General features: G+C 45.5%; 1 protein-coding gene across 3 annotated transcripts in view; it reads left to right on the top strand.

The window, feature by feature from the left end:
- LOC120052571 (palladin-like) overlaps window positions 1-26855 on the top strand; it is a 75867-nt gene that overhangs the window by 40992 nt on the left and 8020 nt on the right. For 2 of the 3 annotated variants that reach the window (XM_038999556.1, XM_038999558.1), the window contains 4 exons: window positions 21661-22332; window positions 23634-23772; window positions 24175-24276; window positions 25557-25595. In XM_038999556.1, coding sequence (XP_038855484.1) covers window positions 21661-22332; window positions 23634-23772; window positions 24175-24276; window positions 25557-25595 — 952 coding nt within the window. The remainder of the gene's footprint in view (window positions 1-21660; window positions 22333-23633; window positions 23773-24174; window positions 24277-25556; window positions 25596-26855) is intronic. The other variant, XM_038999557.1, reaches the window with a different exon arrangement.

Genomic DNA, 26855 nt, shown 5'->3' with positions numbered 1-26855 from the left:
TTACATTCAGGGTCGTGTTTGTGGGACCGTACTGCTCTATGGTTGTGTTGCATTCAGGGTCGTGTTTGTGGGACCGTACTGCTCTATGGTTGTGATTGTGTTACATTCAGGGTCGTGTTTGTGGGACCGTACTGCTCTATGGTTGTGGTTGTGTTGCGTTCAGAGCCTTGTTGCGCTGGCTGCCGGGCTTTGTCACATATCTGTGCTGTGACTCAGAGCTGTACTCACAGCAGAGGCCTTGTGTTTATGAGGTGTAACTCATTAACTCTCTAATGGTGTATTAGCAATCACTTTCTTGTAGAGGCTTTGTGTGTGGTTTTATGGAAAGCTGGGAAACATGTACGTTAAAGAGACACATATGGAACTGAGTTTATACACAGAATACTCTGTTTATTCATTATCAGCTACCTGGCAAGCTCAGGACAGTCCTGACGTTCATTTGCAACTTGAGGTATTTCATTAAAGTCATGCCAGTGTTGTTAAAAAACCCAAAGTGAGAATGTTGTTGTTTATCAGCTCTCTGAGTGGTTACATTTGTTGCTCTAAATGTGAACCTGGAATGTGAATGGGTGTCTACAAAAAGAACTAGCCAGAGAAAGAGAGTTTTCTTGAAAGATAAAGAATGAGGAAAAGTAGAGGATACTAAGTATAGAAAGCAGGGAGGCAGATCGTTCCTCAACAACCCCCAGACTTCCCCTGAGGTGGGCAGTCCTTAAAAGGACATGGCGAGCAGCAGGATTGGCTGAAAAAGCTGTGGCTTGACACTGGATTGGCCGGTCTATGAAAAGCTAACTGACATTTACTCCTGAGGTGCTGACGTGTTGCACCCTCTACAACCACTGTGATTATTATTATTTGACCCTGCTGGTCATCTATGAACGTTTGAACATCTTGGCATGTACTGTTATAATCTCCACCCGGCACAGCCAGAAGAGGACTGGCCACCCCTCAGAGCCTGGTTCCTCTCTAGTTTTCTTCCTAGGTTCCTGCCTTTCTAGGGAGTTTTTCCTAGCCACCGTGCTGCTACATCTGCTTTGCTTGCTGTTTGGGGTTTTAGGCTGGGTTTCTGTACAGCACTTTGTGACATCGGCTGATGTAAAAAGGGCTTTATAAATACATTTGATTGATTGATTGATTGGTTAGAGCTGGCCTTTACAATACAGCAGGGGCATGGAAGAAAGGGATAAGGGTGGGCAGAGAGAGAGAGAGCGAGAGAGAGTGGTGAGAGAGAGTGGCGAGATGGAGAGACAGTGGAGAGAGAGGAGAGATAGAGGAGAGCGATAGAGTGGTGATAGAGAGCGAGAGAGTGGTGAGAGAGGGTGCTGAGAGAGAGAGAGATAGAGAGAGTGGGGGTGAGAGAGTGGTGAGAGAGAGGGGTGTGAGAGAGAGTGGGGGTGAGAGAGAGTGGGGGTGAGAGAGAAGGGTGTGAGAGAGAGTGGGGGTGAGAGAGAGGGGTATGAGAGAGAGTGAGAGCAGATGAGCTCCTGCATTTTTCAGCATGTTTTTATAAAAAGAGATTGAGAGTTAGATAAACTTGGATTTTTCGGGAAGGACATATACAGGATACTACCCTCCACAACATAACCTTCCCTCCAAATCAAAACTCCAAACCTGCAACCTGATTTTGGACAAAATTACATGGAAGGATTCCTACTACCAAAGATTCTTATTTCCAAACTACTGTACAGCAAATGCTCTGACAAACAAACAACAGAAACCTGAAAACACCATCCAACCTGGGACTGAGTGAGTAATGTTTAGTCTGAAGCTACTTTTAAAGCCAAGAAGAAAAATACATTACAATGATATATTTACTTCATAAGGACTGAATGATAAGTTAAGGCTACCAAACTTGCTAGGACAAAACAGATCTGACTGCAACGTCAATTAGCACTGAGGTGTGAAGTGAGAAGTGTCAAAGCCATTGAGCGCAACAATGGCAGGAGAGTTTCACAGCCTACCCCACCCAAATGCAGAGGCCTTTGAAGCCCCCTCCCGCTGTTCAGAGGTCATTACAATACAGTTCCTTCTGGATGTAAAAAAATGAGAAGGTGCGAAAGAGTACAAAAATAAGAGACACTTTTTGCTGACTATTTGAAAAATGGGAACATAAGCAACTTAATCTTCCACACAGACCATCCCCTGGCATGGCACAGTGCTATATAAACACATTACCCCTCTGTTAAAAGGGGGGGGGGGGGGGGGGGGGGGGGGGGGGGGGTAGCGAAGGGTGGAAACTCAGGATACTAGAGGATGAGGACTCAATGTCAACCTGTACAAGTCTGGAACAGTAATGGTACAGGACGACCCCAAGCCGTTTCAGCTGGACTTTCACATAAACAAAGAGAGAGCTCAGCAGGATAAGCTCTCACTTGAGAAAGATACCCCCACCCCGAGCGTGTCAGACCCGACATCTTCATTATACAGCCCCACAGACGAGCAACCCCAAGCGGAAAGTCAACCTCCCAGTACTACTCCCTCATTGAAATGAAGGATAAGGCAGGTGGAGTTGGAACTGCAGGTGAACACACTCCAGTCAGCACACAACATAGTCCAGCTCAACAATACCTCCCTCAACCAGAGCTGAGGGTGGAGAGAGACATATCTCGACTCTGGACTGTGGTGAGACAACATCAACAGGAGAGGATCAGAGTGCTGGAGTAGAAGGTGAGAACAATGAAGTGTGACAGAGAACAACCCATTAGATAGCTGGCCACCCCCGCAGAGAAGCCAGCAGAACAGCCCACCTCACACTGACCAAAGTCTCGACACCACAGCAGAACAGACAAATGAAGAACCCCAAGCACAGGGGATCCCACCCCCTCTGAACACCCCCCCTATCAGCCACCCTGATAGCCCTCCTGACAACCCCCACACACCCACTGAGGACATACACAAGACACAGATTGTGCTTCTTATGGACTCAAACAGGAAATATATACAAGAAAATTAACTTTTTCCCAAACACAGTGTCTAAACTCTGGTGTCCAAACACCCAGCGCGTCCTAAACCTTCTGTCTGATGACCAACTAAGGTCACCCAGCCACATAACAATACACACAGGCACAAACGAGCTGAGAACACAGCAGGAAAGGGTGACCACAGCACTCAAGGGAGTGATTGAAAAAGCTTCTTCTACTTTCCCCAACACACAAGTGGTTATCTACACTCTGCTACCACAAAAATACTGCCACCCTGCTACCATAAACAAGGTAAACGCAAGTATTTCCTGTGACTGTGCCTCAAAACCAAATGTCTACCTGGCCCACCACTCCACCCTGGACTTGAACAGCCTTTACGACCAGGTCCACCTCTACAAGGCAGTAGTGCACACCTTCGCCCAGACCCTAAAGGACAACGCCCTCAACTGCAGCTCCAACACCTCACACAGGAGCAACAGATCAACAGACACCCCGCCCAGTCTAGAGAGACACTCTCCCACCCCGCCCCCCCCGGACCTACACAGAGAAGACCTACATCCACACCACAGCACCACTAGCCACGTCCACACCCCCACCCCAACCAATCAACACCCCCCCAAGTCAACCATGCCCACACCCCATTTAGGCCCACTCAGATTTGACCTATGCCCCTCCTGCCCACCCCATGCCCCCCATTCCCGCAAAGAGGCCCTCAACATGAAAGTCACACATATACGCCCAGGCCGTGAGCAGGCAAACAGGCCCAACCCCCACTCTTACACTAGCCCAAGGCAATGACATGTACCAGATGCTCAGCAGGCTCTGCTCACACAGCAGGCTCTGCTCGCCAAACCACACGACTAACAACATTGGACTCTTTATGGAACACAAAACCTTCACTATCTCATCCTGGAATATCCAAGGCCTGGGGACACCTGCCTTTGGCCTAAAGAGCAGGGACCTGGACTTCACCAAAGAAATCAGAAATACAGACATTGTCATCCTACAAGAAACAGGGCATAGATGAGATGGTTGCCCTCTAGGTTACAGAGAGCTGGTAGTCCCATCCACCAAACTATCAGGTGTGAAACAGGGAAGGGACTCAGGGGGTATGCTAATTTAGTATAGAGCAGACCTAACCCACTCTATTAAATTAATCAAAACAGGAACATTTTACATTTGGCAAAAAATTCAAAAGGAAATTATCTTAACAGAGAAAAATGTCCTGTGTGCTACCTATATCCCCCCACTAGAATCCCCATACTTTAATGAAGACAGCTTCTCCATCCTGGAGGGGGAAATCAATAATTTCCAGGCCCAGGGACCTGTACTAGTCTGTGGCCAGAACTGGACAAGAACCTGATACCCTCAGCACACAGGGGGACAAACACCTACCTGCCCAGCATTCCCTCCCCTATATGCCCCCCTAGGCACAACTACAACAACATAACAAAAACTCCTGCAGCTCTGTGGCACGCTGGGTATGTACATAGTCAATGGTAGGCTTTGAGGGGACTCCTATGGTAGGTACACCTATAGCTCATCTCTCGGCAGTAGTACTGAAGACTACTTTATCACTGACCTCAACCCAGAGTCTCTCAGGGAGTTCACAGTCAGCCCACTGACACCCCTATCAGATCACAGCAAAATCACAGTCTACTTGAACAGAGCAGTACTCAATCATGAGGCATCAAAGCCAAAGGGTCTGAATAATATCAATAAATGCTATAGAAGGAAGGAAAGTAGTGTGGAAACCTACCAAAAAACAATTAGGCTTTGAAAAACAATCAAATTCAATCCCTTTTAGACAACTTCCTGGACAAAACGTTTCACTGTAGTAGTGAAGGTGTAAACGTGGCAGTAGAAAACCTAAACAGTATATTTGACCTCTCAGCTTCCCTATCAAATCTAAAAATATTTAACATAAAACGGAAGAAAATGAACAACAATGACAAATGGTTTGATGAAGAATGCAAACACCTAAGAAAGAAATTGAGAAACCTATCCAACCAAAAACATAGAGACCCAGAAAACCTGAGTCTTTGCCCTCACTATGGTGACTCACTAAAACAATACAGAAATACACTACGGAAAAAGAAGGAACAGAAATCAGCTCAATGTAATTGCAGAATCCATAAACTCTAACCACTTCTGGGAAAATTGGAAAACAATAAACAAACAACAACACAAAGAGTTGTCGATCCAAAACAGAGATGTATGGGTAAACCACTTCTCCAATCTTTTTGGCCCTATAACAAAGAACAAAAACATATACATGATCAAATAAAAATCTTAGAATCAACTATTAAGACTACCAGAACCCACTGGATTCTGGTAGTCAAATAATGCATGCAGAGCAGAATTAGGTCGATACACGCTAATTGTCAAAATCCAGAAAAGAGCCGTTCAATTCTACAACCACCTAAAAGGAAGGGATTCCCAAACCTTCCATAACAAAGCTATCACCTACAGAGAAATGAACCTGTAGAAGAGTCCCCTAAGCAGGCTGGTCCTGGGGCTCTGTTCACAAACACAAACAGACCCCACAGAGGCCCAGGACAACACAACACAAATATGAGAAAACAAAAAGATAATTACTTAACACATTGGAAAGGATTAACAAAAAATAGAGCAAACTAGAATTCTATTTGGCCCTAAACAGAGAGCACACAGTGGCATAATACCTGACCACTGTGACTGACCCAAACTTAAGGAAAGCTTTGACTATGTACAGACTCAGTGAGCATAGCCTTGGTATTGAAAGAGGCCGCCGTAGGCAGACCTGGCTCTCAAGAGAAGACAGGCTAAGTGCACACTGCCCACAAAATGAGGTGGAAACTGAGCTGCACTTCCTAACCTCCTGCCAAATGTATGACCATTTTAGAGACACATATTTCCCTCAGATTACACAGACCCACAAATTTGAAAGCAAACCCAACAGTGTGCCATCACAGCAGCAAGATTTGTGACCTGTTGCCACAAGAAAAGGGCAACCAGTGAAGAACAAACACCATTGTAAATACAACCCACATTAATGTTTATTAATTTTCCCTTTAACATTTGAAATGTCTTTATTCTTTTGGAACTTTAGTTCCAATGTGTAATGTAATGTTTACTGTTAATTTGTATTGATTATTTCACTTTTGTTTATTATTTACTTCACTTGCTTTGGCAATGTTAACATATGTTTCCCATTTCAATAAAGCCCTTAAATTGAATTGAAATTGAATTGAGACAGAGAGAGTGGTGAGAGAGAGTGGTGAGAGAGAGAGAGAGAGAAATAAAACAACAACAAAAAACACGTATGCTTATTAGTTGACAGCATGGAAACGGAGGTCTTAGTGATGGCCTGTTGAGAGCAGGGGCTGTGTCCCAGAGGGAATGGCATTCTAAACACAGAGAAGCTCTAGCAGCTATACGCTTTTGAGAATCACATTGTTTCCGCATGAAGTCAATCAGCCTTTGATTATAGCTGCTGTCCAGATCCCTGCCCTTGTTTGTGTGCGTGGGGGGGTTCTGGTACCCAGATGAGCTCAGATGTACATCCTGACACCCAGGAAACATAGACAACTTCCTCTTTATAGCGAGCAGAGTGACATTAATTACAGGGTGTCTGTGATATACTGTAAAGTCAGCAACATATTGCATAGATACATCGCCGTTACAACACTATACTACTCACACAGTTGTTGAACCTGTCTTCCATAAGCAGGAGAGTGAGATACATAGAAGCTGACTCGGCCGTGAGTGGTGTGACTCGACACTGGGGAGATGACTGAGCCCTCCTGAGAGAGGAACTGAACATTCCCTCGCCCCCATGTTCCCCACCCCCTGGCCCCTACCCCGCCCCCTGACCCCTACCCCGCCCCCTCACCCCCGTATCTCTCCTCTGGGACTCATCTCCAGCCACTGAGAGACAACAGCAGAGCAGATGAGATGGAGAACACAGGCCAACCTACAAATAGACATTACACACCAAAACAGAACTGATAAATGCACCAAAAATGTATGTCTGCCTCCCAAAATTGAAGGCCAAAATCTCTGGGGGAAAAAACTGTTGACATGTTCCAGATCTGTGGGGGTGGTGATGGGGGAAGATTGTTAGTCTGTAATGGATTGTGTGGCCTTTTAAGTGTGATCCCCTGTTCTAACTAATCCAGGTTCCTAGATAGACTGCTGTGGCTACGTACCATGTTTGTCAGTTATATAAAGCACAGACTACTTGGTTGTTATGTGGCTGGCATGTAGATAATGCTAACTCTGGTCTGTAAACATATGAAAAGCACAGCAGAGACTGTTTCTGTGTGCCACCCATGAAAACTATAGTACACAGAACATAATATGGATTATATTTCCTGCCAGTATAAAGTCACAATAGAGACTTTACAACGGAGATTCCCTTCCTATTGTATCTATCTGAGAAAGAGAGAATAACATGTTTGATTAATTTCTTCTCTGATTCAGGAACTTAATTTCCCATGAATCAGTGGGAACATTATACATCAGATCTTAGTCCGAAATAACAACACGATAAACATACGTCAGGTACCCTAATGTAATACGATCTGGGTGTCTACCTCGAGCTGTCGCAATCTTTCACAATCTCTCTCTTTCTCTCTCACTTTCAATCTTTTGTCTCTGACTCAAAAATAGTGGGCTGTTGTTATTCTTGGAGTCTGGTTCTGAAAGGGAAGTTCTCGATCAGTGGCCCGTGTTGCCAAGCTTTTATTGTGAAAGAGGTGGTTCTCAGACAGGCTCAGGCTGACTCACGCAGTTAGAGAGAGAGAGAGAGAGAGAGAGAGGGAGGGAGAGTCTGTCACTGTCTGGCTGCTGGCTGCTCTATATATGCTGCTCTGCTACCTGGCAGACCGGCACAGAAACAACCACACACACACACACACACACACACCTCCTGGGGACTACCTGAGCCGCAGACAGACACACTCACCTGGACCGCATCACTGAAGGTACTAACAACTTTTTAAAACAAAAATACGTTTTTTTTTTAACTCACTTCAGTGGAAGTAATTGTTTATGGAGAGAGAGAGAAGGAAGAGGGGAAGCCAGGAGAGGGTGAGCAGCAACGAGCAAGATGCTTTTCATTAACTCTCTGTCATGTTCAGATCATTAGAGAGAGAACAATGAGCACACACCACATTAGCACAGCCACTGTTGCTTCATGCTTACCTCAGTGCTTTAATGAAATACAGTGTTGCCATTGTAGTAAAACTTCACGAGCTAAAATAGATGGGATTAAAATCGCAAAATCTTCTGGAAAAACGGTTCAAACCGAAGGGTTGAATTGAGAGAGGGAATGAGGGAGTGCAGAATAAGGAGAGACACAAATGATAGAGAAGCAGAGCCAGGAATGCTTTTCCTTTATTTCTGTCTGCTTTGCCAGCCGCTCACCCAGTTAATGTTAAAAGCATGTGTTGGAGTATGGATGTGTGGTTTATAGGACACAGAGAGGCAGAGATAGAAGCCCATTCATTCACCGAAGGCTCTGGGAAGTGGTTCGTCTGAAGAGGAGGGCTGCAGGCAAATGACTGCTTTACTAAGGGTGGTAGGGTAGGGTCTGTGAGTTTGCAAGGAGTTGTAGTGTGAGTTGATGTAGGGATGACAGTAGTCCAGTGCCCGTTGCTTTATTGTGGATTGTGTCTGTGGTGTGTTAGTGGTGAAAGACTAGGTACGCTTATATAGGCCAGTTGTGTGGTGCCACTTTTGGGGTCTGTTGGATTAGTTAGCTCAATAGTGTCTGTCAGGAACGAACAATAGTACTAGGTCCTTCACTGGGTTCTCTGGTTTCTACCCCCTCCCTTCCTCTCTCTTTCTCTGGCTCTCCTCCTCTTTCTCCCTCTTCCTCTCCACTCCTGCTGCTAATCCCGTTTGATGGCGATGTCTTTCCCATTCCAATCCCAGGAAGAATGTCTTGAGCCTTCCTGCAATAAAGAAAAACACTCCGTCTCACCGGACAGAGAGAGGGAGACAGGGGAGGGAGAGAGAGAGAGGGAGAGACAGGGAAGGGAGAGAGATAGCGTGGAGGGAGAAAGAGAGACAGAGGGAGAGAGATAGAGAGACAGGGGAGGGAGAGAGAGATAGAGAGACAGGGGAGGGAGAGAGAGATAGAGAGACAGGGGAGGGAGAGAGAGAGAGGGAGACAGGGGAGGGAGAGAGAGAGGGAGAGAGAGGGAGAGAGTGAGAGAGGGGAGGGAGAGAGAGTGTGGAGGGAGGGAGAGAGAGAGACGGGAGGGAGAGAGAGAGAGACGGGAGGGAGAGAGAGAGAGACAGGGGAGGGAGAGAGATAGAGAGAGACAGGGGACGGAGAGAGATAGAGAGAGACAGGGGAGGGAGAGAGATAGAGAGAGACAGGGGAGGGAGAGAGATAGAGAGAGAGACAGAGGAGGGAGAGAGATAGAGACAGGGGAGAGAGATAGAGGGGAGGGAGAGAGAGAGAGATAGAGACAGGGGAGGGAGAGAGAGACAGGGGAGGGAGAGAGAGAGAGAGACATGGGAGGGAGAGAGAGAGAGAGAGACAGGGGAGGGAGAGAGATAGAGAGAGACAGGGGAGAGAGATAGAGGGGAGGGAGAGAGAGAGAGAGACAGGGGAGGGAGAGAGATAGAGAGAGACAGGCGGGGAGAGAGATAGAGAGAGACAGGGGAGAGAGATAGAGGGGAGGGAGAGAGAGAGAGAGACAGGGGAGGGAGAGAGATAGAGAGAGACAGGGGAGGGAGAGAGATAGAGGGGAGGGAGAGAGAGAGAGATAGAGACAGGGGAGGGAGAGAGAGAGAGAGAGAGATGGGGGAGGGAGACAGAGATAGAGACAGAGGAGGGAGAGAGAGAGAGAGACAGGGGAGGGGGAGAGAGAGAGACAGGGGAGGGAGAGAGAGAGATAGAGGGGGAGAGACAGAGATAGAGAGATAGAGACAGGGGAGGGAGAGAGAGAGACAGGGGAGGGAGAGAGAGAGAGAGATAGAGACAGGGGAGGGAGAGAGAGAGAGCTCACTGTTCATTCTCTGTACTTATCACCTGTTATTCTATTATATATGTGAAATGGCTCCACAGATGATAGAGAGATGGACGGAGAGAGGGAGAGAGAGAGAGAGACAGACAGACAGAGGGAGGGAGAGACATAAAGAAGGGGGTGATTGGAGCTGGAGCAGCCCTGAACTGTTAGTCTAGTTGGAGTGAGCCACATGCTCTGTGCAGCGTTTAAAGGGGGGGGAAAGAAAATAGTCTGGTTCTGTTTTATGTGGTGTGTGTGCAATTAGAACCATAAAGAGAGGGAGGTGGTAGGGTACAGACGGAGGGAGGTGAAAGAGAGGAAGATGGAGAGGTTGAAAATACATTTGGAAGTCTAGGAGAACAGACAGAGAGAAATTGAAGTGGGACAAGGAAAGAGACAAGGAATGGAAGTTGATTAAAAAAAGGGCTTTTCTGTTTTCCTTTGTTGTCTATATGAAAAATGTCAGGGACGACTGCTGCCAATAAAGCACCTCAAAGGATCTGAGCTAGGAGCTGAATCAAGGGGTTTATGAAATGTCCATGGAAAGTTGGGCAGCTCTCTACTGAGGAGGAGCACTCAGCCAAACCAGGGGGGGAGGGATTAGGGAGAGTTGTATGACTCGTGTGTGTTGAGGAGGTTAGGGTGTATATGAGTTTTGTGTGTGTTGAGAGGTTAGGGTGTATATGAGTTTTGTGTGTATGGGGTGAATGAGGTTCTCAGAATGGGACTGCATGGTGTTGAGTCAGCCTGTGATGTGGGTCAGGTAAATGGGTTAACTCTGGTTCTGAACCTGACTGGAGGTTTGACCTATGTAACAGTATAACTTTAAATCGTCCCCTCGCCCCGACACGGGCGCGAACCAGGGACCCTCTGCACACATCAACAACTGACACCCACGAAGCGTCGTTACCCATCGCTCCACAAAAGCCGCGGCCCTTGCAGAGCAAGGGGCAACATTACTTCTAGGTTTCAGAGCAAGTGACGTAACTGATTGAAACGCTACTAGCGCGTACCCGCTAACTAGCTAGCCATTTCACATCCGTTACACTCACCCCCCTTTCAACCTCCTCCTTTTCCGCAGCAACCAGTGATCCGGGTCAACAGCATCAATGTAACAGTATGCAACACTACTTCTAGGTTTCAGAGCAAGTGACGTAACTGATTGAAACGCTACTAGCGCGTACCCGCTAACTAGCTAGCCATTTCACATCCGTTACACCTACATGCTCCTTGTGGAAACGGATCTGATTAAGGGCTCTATTTTCGGCTGGCGTTAAGGCGGCGCTAGTGTCAAAAGCACGTTAGTTTGCAATTTCGTCATGTAAAAACTGCCGCACTGGCATTTTCCAGCCCTAACACCAGGTTTGGCAATTTGCCTGCCTTATATCAGCTCGCTTGCCATCAGATGGACGGGGCGGAGATATTTGAGGTGTTTCCTTAAAAACATGATCCAAAGTGCTAATTTCAGGCAGAGCTTGTGCGCATGTATAGGCCTACAAGTGTGTACTGTCTCTGTGTGTGTTTAGTTTGGTGTGGTTAGTGTGCGCGCAGCACACACCTGAGGGGTATACTACAAAGCAAGTTCAATGAGTAAAAACAAAGCTAAACTCAGATATGTGTTGTTGGTTGTTGAGTTAAAGATACCATGCTCATTTGAAGCTTATCTTTCAAAAAAAAAATACAAAGTTATTTCAGAACATTTAGACAAGTTAGCTGGCTAACTCAATGAACCTGCTTTTTTACTATAACCCTCAGTTTGAGGGCTTCACATGAATTTGTTGATGGAAGTGTATCACGCTCACTGGTTTATCTCATCCGGCGATCTGATGTGATGATGTCAAACATAAACATTCAGCTATCTTGCTGGGGTTGTTTGTATACTGGAATCATGTAAGCTGCAATAGGCAGCCCCTTACCGTAAACTTACCATAGAACTGCAAATGGATGTCAACTTGCCTAAAAAAAAGAGCTCATTGTTGTTATTCGAGATCCTTGGTGAACAAAGTCGATGTATAATGACCTGTTACTTTGCTAGGGTACATACAGATATCGTAGTGTCAACATTATTCTGCAGCGATAGAGATAATCATTAACAACTGGATCATGGGGATTTTGGCCCATATCTACACTTCCTGTCATTTGTAAAAGCCTTGGGTATTGTACCTGTTTGTGCATGTGTTTAAACATGTGTAAGTTTTGCATGCCTCCCCTCTACTCCTCCTCTTGCAGTCTGATCTCACACAAACATGACGTTATTCTGATCTACACTCAGCCTGATAGGTGTGTGTCTGTGAGCGACACGTCAAATGAATTCAGAATTTCCTTACAGTCAATCAATCATGTCGTAGCCAGTCAGTCAGATACTAAGTCAATTAGTCACAGTCTGACATTCGTTGATTCAGTCAGTATGTCAGACAGAAAGTGTCTGGTCTGTCACTCTGTCAGAGATTGGTCAAGTGCAGGTTGACGCACTGTAACAGTGATGTAATGGGGGCACGGTAATACTGTATAGTACAGGTGAGGGAAGTGTGAAACAGGTGCTGTCAGGCACAGAGAGACAGCATGCACCACTAATCATACTCTACTGTATGTCTGGTCATGCTTGGGGGAGGTGACAGGGAGAGGTGTATTTGTCTATGTGATTGCAGTGGGAGTCTGGTATTTTCCCATACTCCCATTGATTTCATCATGCGTTCCTGGATCTGGTCTGATAAACTCTTGGCTCGGGCGTGGTTTGGGGCCAGCATGTTGTTGTGTTACCACCTTGGGGTGTATTTCCACGGTAGGACACACACATAGGGGCTGTGTTTGTTTTGGAGGTGTGATCCTGGAGCTCTGCTAGCTTGTTTGGGACACACTTTTTAAAAGCTGGCACAGTGATGTGTGGTTAAACAATGACACAGACAGATACTGTACTCCAGTGGTGGTCAGTGACGTTTATGATGAGGGAGGACCATTTATTTTTTTAATGAGCATGGCCTTATTTCTATCACAGCATGTTGGATGACTGTCATTCATATTCCATTCACCCAGTTCAATGTAACAGCGATAGGTTTAGGCTACTACATGATACTGACATTTTCCCTATACCCATCATGAGGTTGCTACAACCTAGCCTATAAATGAAAGTTTACAATGTAGGTGTACACAGATCGAGAGAAACATTTGAGATGACAGACAGTGACACGTGGACAGACAGTGACACATTCAATACGGCCTTACACACTCTTGCCTGCATCTAGCTTATCTAGGGTGTGATCATTAGTCCAACAGTTGCAAACGAGAGTTTCTATTGGACAAATTCAGGAACTCTTATCCATGTTTTGTTTGCTTCCGCTTAAGAAACGTTTTCGATCAGAATTGGCGGAATGAATAAACCCCTAATCACGCATAAACACAGTTCACTTTCAAAGCAGCCATGTTGTCTTCATTGTAGCCTCTATGTAGTCTCCTCTCACCATTTCCCTTCGTTTGTGGACTTCAATGAACAACACATCAGCTGTATGTGACCAGGCAAAAACATCTTTCCAAGCCAAACCATAACCGCTACACACAGCCTGCATCGTTGTCCCCATATTAGCTAAAGTAACGTCCTAGTCAACATAGGTAATAGAACTAATGTGTTAGTAAACCCAGTTAAGCAGTTACACCGGCGGGGCCCCGGTGGAAATAAATTGATAAAACCAAAAGATTACCTTGAATTTGACAAGTTCCAGTGTTGTGTTGGATAGTCATAGCCAGCTAGCTAACATAGCATCCTTCTGTTTGAGCCGGGTGTTTGAGTAACTAAAAAAAAGACAAAATCTCTCTCTCTCTATTTCTCTCTTGCTTCTCCTTCATTTTTTAAAGAAATAGTTACTGTGTAAATCTATGGAACCAAGAGATTATGTATTGAAGTTGTCGTGACTTTACTTTCATTAATCGGATGGCTGTTATTTATCTAATCAACTAACTATGTTTAATTGTTACCCGATTTAAATTAAATTAATCATGTAACAATTCATTAGGATTTGGGGCACCACAAGAGCGGTTCTTTAAAGAGTTATCATCTCCCAAATTAAACTCTAAAGGTCTTTACATATTACATCCATAAACAGTCAACTTATTAATCATATCATCATTCTGAACAGTCGTAACCTCCTTGCATCGGCAAAAACCCTAGCCTTGCTTATGATTCAGTACTACACAAGTTGGTTTACCTAACTAAATGGGGGTACCTAGTCAGTTGTACAACTGAATGCATCTTCCGCATTTAACCCAAACCCTCTGTATCAGAGAGGTGTGGAGGGCTGCCATAATCGACATCCATGTCTTCGGCACCCAGGGAACAGTGCCTTGCTCAGGGGAAGAAGGACAGATTTGAACCCTGTCAGTTTGGGGATTTGATCAAGCAACCTTTCAGTTAATGGTCCAATGCTCTATCCACTAGGCTACCTGACACCCCTTGATAACACAGAATAAACATACACACTTAATACATTAGAAACAGGTCCCTAGCGGACTGACAACGATATGGCTGCTTGTTACAAAAGACATGGAGAGGGCGAGAAAGAGAGAGAGGGACAGAAACACTTAACATTGGTACATTTAGAAACTACTCTCACTTATACTTTGTGCACGAACCGCCGCCCGCTTGGAGAAAGAAATCATGAATGTATTTACATGGAAATGCCTTGGTTTGCCATGTATCTCTCCTAACTGGGCCTTCTGGGAAAGGGGGTTGTTTGGGCCTTTTCGCGACACGCTTGTAAGGCTCTGATTGTCCAAAAGGGGTCCCCACCCGTCTTCTACTGTTGTTCTTCTCTGCAGTCGTCCGGTATCCGGCAGCTGTCCGGTATCCGGTGACTTATTGTGTAGTCCTGAACAGAACTACAGATTTTATTCTAATTCCATTTGCTCTGGAAGATGCTTCTTTGAAGATAGGCTAGCCAGCTGTGTCGATGGTTCCCAGTGGGGTGATGAGAGTAGCATAATACGATGATTTGAACAGAGTAATGGAATGGTCCTACTTAAATTCATTTTTCTAGATACTTTACTTAGGACAGCTAATCAGCCGTACCAGTGATTGTCCGGGAGTTGACTTTATCGTCTCTACCTCGTGTTGAGATTCAAAGTTTAAACCACTTTAAAAGTGAGCTGCGGGCTTCCCAGTGGCCTAAGGCACTGCATCGCAGTGCTAGCTGTGCCATTAGAGATTCTGGGTTCGAGTCCAGGCTCTGTTGCAGCCGGCCGTGACCGGGAGACCCATGGGGCAGCGCACAATTGGCCCAGCGTCGTCCAGGTTAGGGGAGGGTTTGGCCGGTAGGGATGTCCTTGTCCCATCATGCACTAGCGACTCCTGTGGCGGGCCGGGCGCAGTGCACGCTGACGCAGTCGCCAGGTGTATGGTGTTTCCCCCGACACATTGGTGCGGCTGGCTTCCGGGTTAAGCTGGCGTTGTGTCAGGAAGCAGTGCGGCTTGGTTGGGTTGTGTTTCGGGAGTACGCACAGCTCTCGACCTTTGCCTCTCCCAAGTCCGTACGGGAGTTGCAGCGATGAGACAAGACTGTAACTACCAATTGGATACCACAAAATTGGGGAGAAAAAATCAAAAGTGAGCTGCAGCTCAACGTCTCTCTGGTCTGATACAGTATGTTAATTCTTAACCCATCATTTTATACAGTTAGTTCAAAAGGGGCGGTTCCATCAGGCTGACCTCACTCAATGGTGTGACTTGTCACTGTGCAAAGTTATGTAAAACTATTATCTCTTATGGCTCCTAAAATCATGTCCCTCTCTTAACAAAAACACTTTCATAATTTTTCATATTTCATGCACAACACATCGGATGAACACTTCACACATATAGTTAGTATACTTTCCAAGTTACAGTATTTCCTTTATAACATTTTAAATTACATCACAAAATAACACCCGAAACGTCACCAGTGGTCTCCACATCGCCTCTGACCATTCCCCACGTTCTATGTTAGAAATATTGTTCCAGTAGTTGCTTTTGAACGTGTTAGAGTTTCTGCGGGAAAAGCCTTCTTAAAACAAAGGCACATTCCTTGGCTGAATTTGGAGACGGATGTCTGAATGTTCTCTCCTTGACCAGCCCCCCCCCCTCTGTGGGTGAGTGGGTGAGAGAGGGTCTGATTGAAGTTATTTATTGCAAAGTTGATCTGACCTATTTGGATCCTCACAGGACAGTCATGACATAGTCAATGTACCAAGAGGAGGACGGAAGCTAGCTGTCCTCCGGCTACACCATGATGCTACCCTGTTGAGGCTACTCTAGACTATCATTGCAAAACAGTGTGTTTTAATCAATTATTTGGTGACATGTGAATATATTTTGAATAGTTTTATCTAAAAAGGATAACTTTTTCAATGTTTTACAATTTAGATTTTTATGAGATTCACTGAGGAGGATGGTCATCCCCTTCCTCCTCTGAGGAGCCTTTCCCATTGTGGGAAAATGTAAACCTGTTGTTCAGACATTTGAGTGGATCAACAGCTTTTCACTTACACATGGCTGGCTTGTATGTACACATCATGCAGAAGGAAGCTTAGCCTCTTGTTGTTTATAGAAGGCACCCCCTCCTTATTGGCTGTTTACACTCAACTACTTCCTGTCCTCCCATGGTCACTTCCTGTGGTTAGTGAGTGCTGCTGGCGGAATCCCATAAACCCTCTCCCTTCTCTCCTCCTCCTAGTCAACAAACCAGTGGCCAACCAAAGACAAGCTCCCCTTCCTCGCACCCAAACAAGTTAGGTCGTAAAACCCAGCGATGGCTCACAGCTTGCTTGTTGCAATGTTAGTCAGTCTAATTGTAGAACCGCCTGTCTGTATGGACCCGAGGCATCATTGTCCAGGAAGCACAAACAAGCGACTGTGTGTAAAGATGACCATTATAGACATGTTGATTAGAGAGAGCATTGATTAAAGACAGTATGATTGGAGTCTACGGAGGAGAAGCAGCCGGTGGCGATCACAGATTGGAAACCCTCTGTAGCTGACTGTTGGCATGGGTTGTTTCTGTTTCAGCTTGCTCTTTCTGACTGATACAACATGGTCTGTTTCAGCTTGCTCTTTCTGACTGCTACAACATGGTCTGTTTCAGCTTGCTCTTTCTGACTGATACAACATGGTCTGTTTAAGCTTGCTCTTTCTGACTGATACAACATGGTCTGTTTCAGCTTGCTCTTTCTGACTGATACAACATGGTCTGTTTCAGCTTGCTCTTTCTGACTGCTACAACATGGTCTGTTTCAGCTTGCTCTTTCTGACTGATACAACATGGTCTGTTTCAGCTTGCTCTTTCTGACTGCTACAACATGGTCTGTTTCAGCTTGCTACATGGTGTGCTAAAAGACCGATTCAATTAACTTTCACTCAGACAAGCTGTGCCTGACCCCGTTAAGCTCAGCGATGCTGCTAATGTTACCATGTAGAAACTGGAAAGTTAAAGCACCACCAGAATCCTTTATAATTGACATTTTACTATGAGGGTAATGTGAAGAATGGTTTGTCAATCAAACGTTTCTTCTAAAGTTCTCTTTCATTGTGTTCCATGTTAAATAATTTACTCCAAGAACCAGGCCAACTGAAAGTATTTTTCAAGATGAGAGAGAAAGAACATTTAACAGCCTGGCCTATTTAGACCTCTAAATGGAGGGAAAGAGAGAGGAGAAAGGAAGAGAGAGATTTAACGGTAATGTACTGTTACAGTCTGAAATGACAGGGCAGAGCTCTGCAGTTTTTTCACACTGGAACTGAGAGTTGTGTGGGCCAGTTGGCTCAACTCGGTAAAGCACAACACTGGGCCGTTGGCATGGAGATGGAGAGCAGGACGGCTCCTTCTCTCCCTCCCTGCAAGGCCCCACTGCACCGCAAGACAGATAGGAACAGACTCTCAGAGGAATGGAAGAAAGAAAGGAATTAACTCCAGCCTTTTCAGCAGTTTCTGTCATTTCTTTAGCTGCTCACATGAGAGATTAAACTTTTTTTTTACCAAGCACCAACTCTGTTCACAAACCTTTTAGAAGTTCTAAATAATGTAGGTTTTGTTTCTTGTACCCAAGAGAGTCTGACTGGCATCTATAGAACAGGTTGTTCTGAACAGCTATAAGAAAATGCCCTTTTTGAGACTTAACAATGGGAGGATTTATGTGGAGATGTGAAAGTACTGTAAATTAAAAGGCTGTATGGCTATAAGTGAATGCTGTATGCTAGAATGAACCTCCACCTCTTTTAAATCTCTTTTTAAGAGTGGTTGATTGGGCAGAAGGCTCCTCTCTTTGTTCCTAGAGTTGGTGACTAAATCAAGTCAAGTGATACTTTATTATCCCAATGATTTGTCTGTTGGCTCATTCAAGACTAATAGACAATCCCTGTTCTGAATCAGTAGAGAAAAAGCTTGATTGAGAGAGATGAAATAGTTGTAAGTGGATGTTGGCTGGGTAGAGCTGGCTGGAGGCTGGTATGGTCAGGGCCATGGTGTCAGCCAAGGTGGCCCACTCCTTTTGTCCTAGAGGCAGACAGACCAGGCACAATAAAACAACTGATGCAGCTACAATATTACACAGTCTGACCTTCTCACTGACAACCATAAAAAGATCTGAAGTTTATGGGCTGTTTTAGAGGTTCAGAATATTTAAGATGATACTATCTGACAAAATGGCAATTCAATTGAGTGGAAAAATTCAAATGAAATTGACATGTCAGATTTCATAACGTAGAATACAATTGGAAAGTTAGTCATTATGCGGAAAGAAGGACAAATGAATCTTAATCATGTGAGTGCCCTTTTGTAAAATAAGCAAGGGGAATTAGACTGTACTAAATGTGGAATTGATTGACCATGCTGGGAGAGAGAGAGAGGGAAAGGGAGAGAGGGGTGCACATCAGTTGTTTTGGGGAATAATGAGCGGCGATGTTTGTTTGGAAGTAGCTGTTCTATATAAAGAAGGAACACCTTTTAAGGCAAGAAGATGATGTCAGTCAGCCACTGCTGGCCAACATCCATTCTGCCTCCCAAACATACTCAGAAAAATTCCAGAGACAGGAGTAAAAACACCAGGACAACTTTTCAGATATATTTAGTATACTCAAACTGGGCTCCTAACATTCTCTAAAATATACTAGGCAGGCTGGAAACCATCAGGTAGGTTATTAAAAAATGCAGGCACGCGGGCAAACGGTTTGTTATGGAAATAATTTCATGCACAACTCACACACGGAGGCTGGCAGTGAAGGAGAGAGAAAGACAAGGCGCTGAGGAAATGAAGCGCGTTTCTCCTCTGTTTGAGCGGGCGGGCGGGCGGGGCGAAGAGCTTCTGCCTTGCGCTGAGAGAACGCAGCCAAAAAAGGACTGAAAGCGCCACGGAGGAGTGGAGGCCAGGGCTGCCGCTCCTAGGAGCTGCCAAACTATTCTTGTAAAAGCGCTCTTTTGGTGGAGGCTTGGATGTCCGACATTGCTGGGATATTAAGAAAAACACATATGGAAAGTAGACACTGCATTATTTCATTTTGCTATTTCACATGCTATTTCTCATGTACCATAGTCTACACCATCACACAGGTTATGACAGGTTGGAGTGATTCGAATAATGAGTGTTTATTTGGGCCTGGAGTTCCACTGTTGCTATGCTACTAATGAGGGGAGCATGTGACTGATCTCAAAGCATGTGGGATATCTGTCTCATGGTGATTTCACTGTCAGTTCTGTCATTTTACTGTAAAATGTTCATTACCATTGTTGGGCTCTTCATATTTTTTGAGAGAGAGGGGAGGCTGGGGAATGGGGGGAGGCTGGGGAATGAGGGGCTTATCCCCTGGAACCTCAGACAGAAATGGAAAATGTCCTGGTTATTCAGCATCTGAAACAGATTCTGAGAGTGTTGTCCTAGTGAAGTCCTGATGACAAGGCATGTAGCTGGATCTAGACTCTTCCGTCCAGGTTTTCAGATGGACTCACTACCAGTCAAAGACTGGGCCATTAACATTAAGGTTTCTAACATTGGGGTTTTATAGATTTCCCCAAGACCCCTTCTGCTACCCTGAGAAGATAACTCAACCATGTCATGTGTGTTCTGAAGTTCCCACTGTACATTCCTGTTACAAGCCCCCAGACCCAAATAAAATAGTTCCCCATTATAAATGAACACATTCAAAGCAAGCAGTGGACATAGGATGAGTCTAGGTTACTCGCCCCTCTTTCTTCATTCCAGTCCACAGTCATGTCATCCACCCCCTTTAGGATCAGGAACCTCCTTGAGAGCCATAGTTTCCCCAGCCAACTGATCCCAGACCAGGCCAGACGTTATTTGACAGTGTATGAGGGCTCTGTGTGTGAAATCCTCAGCCAGCCATACCTCTATGACAGAATACAATGCTGCATAATTAGGATTCACCCCTGAAGACAAGATGTGTGTTTGTGGTTATTTTGTTTCATCGCACTGCAGTTTAACCCATTAACTGGCACACCAAGAAATAGATATCAGAAACAACATTTTACAGTCTTGTAATTTTCAATTTTATACAGAATTAGTACTGAAAATGTGGTCAATTTTTGCTAATATTCACGTCCTGGTTTTGAACCATATTTGAGGAAATACAGGACTCCTATGCTAAAAGGCATTGGTTGAGATGTTAAAATATGCCAAACAAAATTAATATGTTTAATTTAATTTAAAATGGTACTTTTTGACGTGGCTGTCGACAGGCTGGCCTTTTAAGTCTTTATGTAATGACTGATAGACTCACTATGCAGAGGTTTCCTCCCCAGAACATCACTAATCAGCGCTTCACACACACACACACACACACACACACACACACACACACACACACACACACACACACACACACACACACACACACACACACACACACACACACACACACACACACACAACACAAACACCGTGGCAAGGTTGGCTAGCTGAATGAACCACACCCCATGGTACTCTGAACCCTCCCAACTCAGGCCTGACAGGCTATCAATTCCAGGCTGGTGAAAAAAGCTCCAGTGTAATTCCTGAGTGAGGCCCTTGGATGGCCCAGTGCTGAAGTTATCCCGACAGCTCTGTGTGTGGTTATCAACCATTCACAGTAACATCCTCACAACGCATCTGTAACATTAGAGCAATGTCTCGGCACGACTGGGAGGCTCATTCTTTGTGATTGCTGTTTTTACAATCACAATCTCTTTAATTTGTCAATCATGGTTGTGTAACGAGAGAGTGAGAGACGAGTAATAGGGTATTGTGTCAGTCAAGGTCAAAATGGATTACAGCCGCATGCTTTTGTAACATTTTTACAACGTGCCTGTAACCTTAGCAGCGTTATCTCATCCCCTCCAGCGTTCTAGTGGTGTTGAGAGGATGTTGAGTGTTACAGGGGTATGTGTGCTATGTTCTGATTGGTGACCTGGGGAAGGAAAACCACTGCTGTTAGCCTCTCTGGGCGTTTATACTGACCCTGACACAAAATATGTGGATACATAGTATGGAGTCTAGGCCTTTACTGTAGGGATTCCATTGGTCCGGGGGGAAAAAGGCCTGTACGGAATGCTTCTGATCTACTGGTGTGTGTTCCTGCTTTCATTTAGCTCACAAACGTTTTAAAACTGTCCAGTTTTTTTCTGCAATAGTGTTTTTTTTTAACCGTTTGGCATGATCATTCAAAGTGACCCCACTGTCCAGCAGTCATGTTACTGATGATGCCTATGTATCAACTTTCCTTTTAGGAACATAGAACAGTTGAAGCAGCTGCAGGATCAGATTCTATTGGAACAGCAAGAAGCAGCCAATTGGATCCAGCAGCAGGAGCAAGAGCAGGAAGTCCCACTTCCACTGCAGCAGCCTCAGGAAGTGTCCTCTCCGCCCTCTCCTCCTCTTCCCCCTCCTCCCTCCTTCCAGGAGCTGGAGAGCAGCGCCATGCAGACCAGCACATTCAACTACGCCCGGCCCAAGCAGTTCATCGCTGCCCAGAGCCCCGGGGGGACAGTCCCTGTGGGGGGCTACGTCACCCAGTCCTCTGGCTCCTCTGGATCCAGCCTGCCCTCACCCCTCTCCCCACCCACCTCACACAAACCCTTCACCAGGGTCACCATGCCTCCCTTCACTAAGGGCAGCAGCATCGGGTCTCAGTCCCCGTCCTCTCCCTCCTTCCCTCCTCCACCCCCTCCCTTCCTCAGCAGCAGCATGTCTTCTCCATCAGGCCCCAGCCAAGACTTTCCCCCACCCCCTCCTCCACCCATCTCCTCGACTCCCCCCTTCTCCCCCGGCCACTCCAGCAGCTCTTCCCCCTTCACTTCCATGCCCCAATCACCTGCTGGCTTCCTGGCCTCCGTCCTGCCAGCCACGCCCACTAGCCCGTCCGTCAACGCCCTGGGCCTGCCTAAAGGGAATGGAACTATGTGAGTATCCTCAATGTTACTCAGCTACACTGGCTCTAGACACAGCTACACTGGCTCTAGACACAGCTACACTGGCTCTAGACACAGCTACACTGGCTCTAGACACAGCTACACTGGCTCTAGACACAGCTACACTGGCTCTAGACACAGCTACACTGGCTCTCCATGGGGCAGTACCCTATACTTTCAGACCATTTCAATCCCCAGTCAAATGGTAGTATAGCATATCAGTCAGTGAGTGACAGCCTGCGGCAGGTCTGTCTCTGTGGAGCCAGGCTGGCTCTCCCTCTCCCTCCATTCTCATCATGGAATGGAGGGAGACCTCCAGCTGGAGGCTGGAGGTCTGCTGCTAGATGGAAGATGGCCTGTTTAAATTCTTATTCAGCATGTTTACAACCCAGAGACCAGTCAGGGGCTCATACAGACACTCAGCTCAGAGAGCACCGTCTCTCTCAGTATCCTGAGGTGTGTAAATGTGTGTGTGTGTGTGTGTGTGTGAGTTAACCTCTCTGGTATAAGTGGGACGGTAGTGTCCCACCTCGACAACAGCCAGTGAAATTGCAGGGCGCCAAATTCAAAACAACAGAAATCACATAATTAAAATTCCTCAAACATACAAGTATTATACACAATTTTAAAGATAAACTTCTTGTAAATCCAACCACAGTGTCCGATTTCAAAAAGGCTTTACAGAGAAAGCACACCATGCATTTTCCAAAACACAATAGTATTTCTCAAGTCAAGAAACCCTACCATCTCAGGCCAGGCCTGACTATGAGTCGGCTGCACCCAGATTGAGCTTGGTCATGTTTATGTTTATTTAACTGATAGAGATCTGGTGTTGTGTAGATAATCCTGGCTCTGGTTCCGCTTGATGATGCCTGGCCTTCTGGAGAAAACATCCACTCTGCTCTGCTGTCAAACACGCTCTCCCCCTTCCCCTTTAAGGCAATTCCACATCTCCTTCCTTCCCTCGCCCTCTTTTTCATCAAGCCCTCTCCTCTGTCTGCTTTTCCCCTCACCGGGGCATTCCTGCAGCAGGGGAGAGAGATAAGAGGACTCTGTCTGGAAGGCTGCAGTTGGACATGTTCAGATAAGGGAATGAGAAACAGAAAGAAGTGGCTTATTCTGTCTCAATCACGGGTTCAAATAACTCCCAGTCAGTCTAACACACACACAAACAACATATTGCATATCATGGCTATGTGATCTACTGTAGAAAGAAACAGCAGCCATTGTTGACTAACGGTCTGAGGTCCCATGTTCTAACCCCTAAGTCTGTTGTTGTGTTCTGTCGGCAGTGCTTTCCCCCGGAAGCAGTCCAGAGGAACCCCACGCCTGGCCTCTGACTCTGACATTCAGGGAACCAAGGATGCTGTCATTCAGGACCTGGAGAGGAAGCTACGATTTAAGGATGAGCGCATGAGCAACGGACAACAGGTGTGTGTTACAGAGTGCCTTCATAACACCGCAAATGACTGTGTATTTGTAGGTAACTTGGGAATGAAGGTATTGTTGTAACATTCTTTAATACATATTATTAACAAGCGGTCCATCATGTCAAATATCAATCAAATTTCATTCCCAACCATTAATACAAGCATAACTATGCTACAGATATGTTCACAGACAAGCTTTTCTGCTGATGTTAGAACAGGCCCGGTACTATAGTGAGTCCAAAAGAGCCTTTTGACTTGGAGAGGACAAAACATTTTTCCCCATGTCATCCATTTCACAAGTGTATCTCAGGAAGACTGTATCTTATTAATATTTGTAACGAGTGTGTGTTGCTGTTGCGACTGACACACTAACCCCGGCTGACCCATTAATCGGTGCTTCCAGAGGTTAACCTATGAGGAGAAGATGGCTCGCAGGCTGCTGGGGGCAGACAACGCAGCCACAGTACTAAACACACAGCAGCAGGACGAGGAGCCAGTCACACAGGTACGCTGCTGCTACAACTATACCAAGAACACACACACACACCTGGACAGGTATATACACACTCACTTGGGCTGGACTGGACAGGTACAGACTCACACACTACTCACAGAGTCACAAAATACTTGTCTAGGATCACCACCTCTGTGTTACACTGTAGTATTGCGTGTGTGTGTAGCATACACACCTACATTAGTCATATTTGTCAGTCACACTGCTTCACTCAGAGTTGTGTCGGTGTGCAGGGTGCAGGGTTACTGAATTTCTGAGTCTATTTTTCCATCTGAATGCTGGCCTGTGATGTTTATTATTGAAAAAGGCTATATTATATTTCGGCTACACTGGAAACACTTTCATTTAAAGCATGCAATGAAGCTTTGATATGAACAGAATACTATCCTACAGAACCCTCTTTAAAACCCTCTTTAAAAACCCTCTTTAAAAACCCTCTTTAAAACCCTCTTTAAAAACCCTCTTTAAAACCCTCTTTAAAACCCTCTTTAAAAACCCTCTTTAAAACCATCTTTAAAACCCTCTTTAAAACCCTCTTTAAAAACCCTCTTTAAAACCCTCTTTAAAACCCCTCTTTAAAACCCTCTTTAAAACCCTATTTAAAACCCTCTTTAAAAACCCTCTTTAAAACCCTCTTTAAAACCCTCTTTAAAACCCTCTTTAAAAACACACATGAGTTGAATGTAGCCGTTTGTTCCCCTCAGAAACATTAAAAAGCTGTATAGAACTGTGATAAAGTGTCAAATATAGGCTACAGCTACACAGATTAATACAACATGTAGTCTTAAAGATGTCCAGAACACAAAACCTCATTGCAGAACACACACATAGTTGCTGCATTGACTAAAGTCAAGCCTCAGTGCCAAGTAAACAGAGTTTGTCCTCTCACAGCTGCAGACAGTGGCAGTAGTGTTTTGTGGAGGTCAGGGCTGTTCTGTGCTGCTGTGCTATAATGACGTTGGGCTCTGGCTGCCTGGAGGCCCATGAGCCTAGTTCCCTGTCTGATAGAGATTGGCTCTGCATGGCTCTGGGCACTACTCTGCCTGAGGCTGTGAGTTTGCCTGTTCCAAATCAGAGGATATGTGATGAAAATATGTGTGTTTTGTGGAAATGTGTGAAAGGGTATAAGACTTACAATGTTACACACTCTTTCATGAATGCTGGTAAGTGCATGCACGCCCACACCCTCTTGGTGTTTGGTTGGACCTCAGGTCGTGATGTCATGCAGTAACACAGAGACAACACCTCACTACTATTTTATGTCTTCGCAGGACTCCAGTTCATCTGATATAGAATCGGTCCCTCAAAAGGTTATTCAAGCCTCTCTCTCTCTCTCTCTCTCTCTCTCTCTCTCTCTCTCTCTCTCTCTCTCTCTCTCTCTCTCTCTCTCTCTCTCTCTCTCTCTCTCTCTCTCTCTCTCTCTTTCTCTCTCTCTTTCTCTCTCTCTCTCTCTCTCTCTCTCTCTCTCTCTTTCTCTCTCTCTCTCACTCACTCACTCACTCACTCACTCACTCACTCACTCACTCACTCACTCACTCACTCACTCACTCACTCACTCACTCACTCACTCACTCACCCACTGTGTGTGGTCACTCCCCGTGCTTAAACCATTCAACAAAGCTACACTGATAATAATTATATTAGATATGCTTACACACACTTTGACCGTAACAGGATCAGGCCTGGGAACCTGCAAATGAACTGATAAGGATAAAGACAAACATACATTTGACAAAAAAGCAGATGGAAAAAAGTGAATTCATGGTTCTGTTAAGGTCATTGTGGTGGTTACATATCTTTTGACCGCCTGTGGTCTTCAGTCAGATCTGACCCAATTACTGACCAATACTGTTTATGAGAAACCGAGTAAGTATGGCCAAGGCTTTGTCCCTGTGCATGGCTGTTACTTTTAATGTATATGTTGATTCATTGAATCTCAGTGTGTTGATTGGTCACTTTTGATGTGTTAACCAGATATTGGCGCCTGCATGAGCTTGTTTCCAACACCTTCCTGACATGAGATGCTAAAATGAACATGGTCCACTGTCATCAGAACTATGGGATACACCCATAGCTGTGTGTGTGTGTGTGTGTTACGTGTCACATGACCTATATACTTGTCTCTTGTTTGTGTACGTGCGTGAACGAGAAACAGAGAGAACAAGAATTCAAGGGAGGGGGGGAGAGAGAGAGAGGAAGAGAGAGAGAAACGTTTGCGAGAAGGAGGGGAGACAGGGATTGAGGCAGAGAAATAGATTTACACTTTGGTGAGCGTTGGCAACATACTCGTCCTCCCACTACCAAAGCTTTGCCTCCCCTTGAGATGTCATAACCCTTCAGCTGTGTCTTAGGCCTGTAATTATCAGTCAGTCAGTCAGTCAGTCAGTACACTCTACTCTCCAGATGTTGCCTCTGCCGCAACAGACTGGGCCAGGATGGTGAGAGATTGAGATTGAAAGAGAGAGGAGGAGGAATTGAGAGAGAGAGAGAGAGAGAGAGAGAGGAATAGACAGAAAAGGAGGGAGGAATAGAGAGTTGACAGGGAATAGGAAGACACTGGATAAAGGCGA

This window comes from Salvelinus namaycush, chromosome 8 (assembly GCF_016432855.1).
Source record: "Salvelinus namaycush isolate Seneca chromosome 8, SaNama_1.0, whole genome shotgun sequence".
Lineage (NCBI taxonomy): Eukaryota > Metazoa > Chordata > Actinopteri > Salmoniformes > Salmonidae > Salvelinus > Salvelinus namaycush.
Note: the sequence above shows the minus strand (reverse complement) of the source record. Positions and strands in the feature narration are given on the sequence as shown.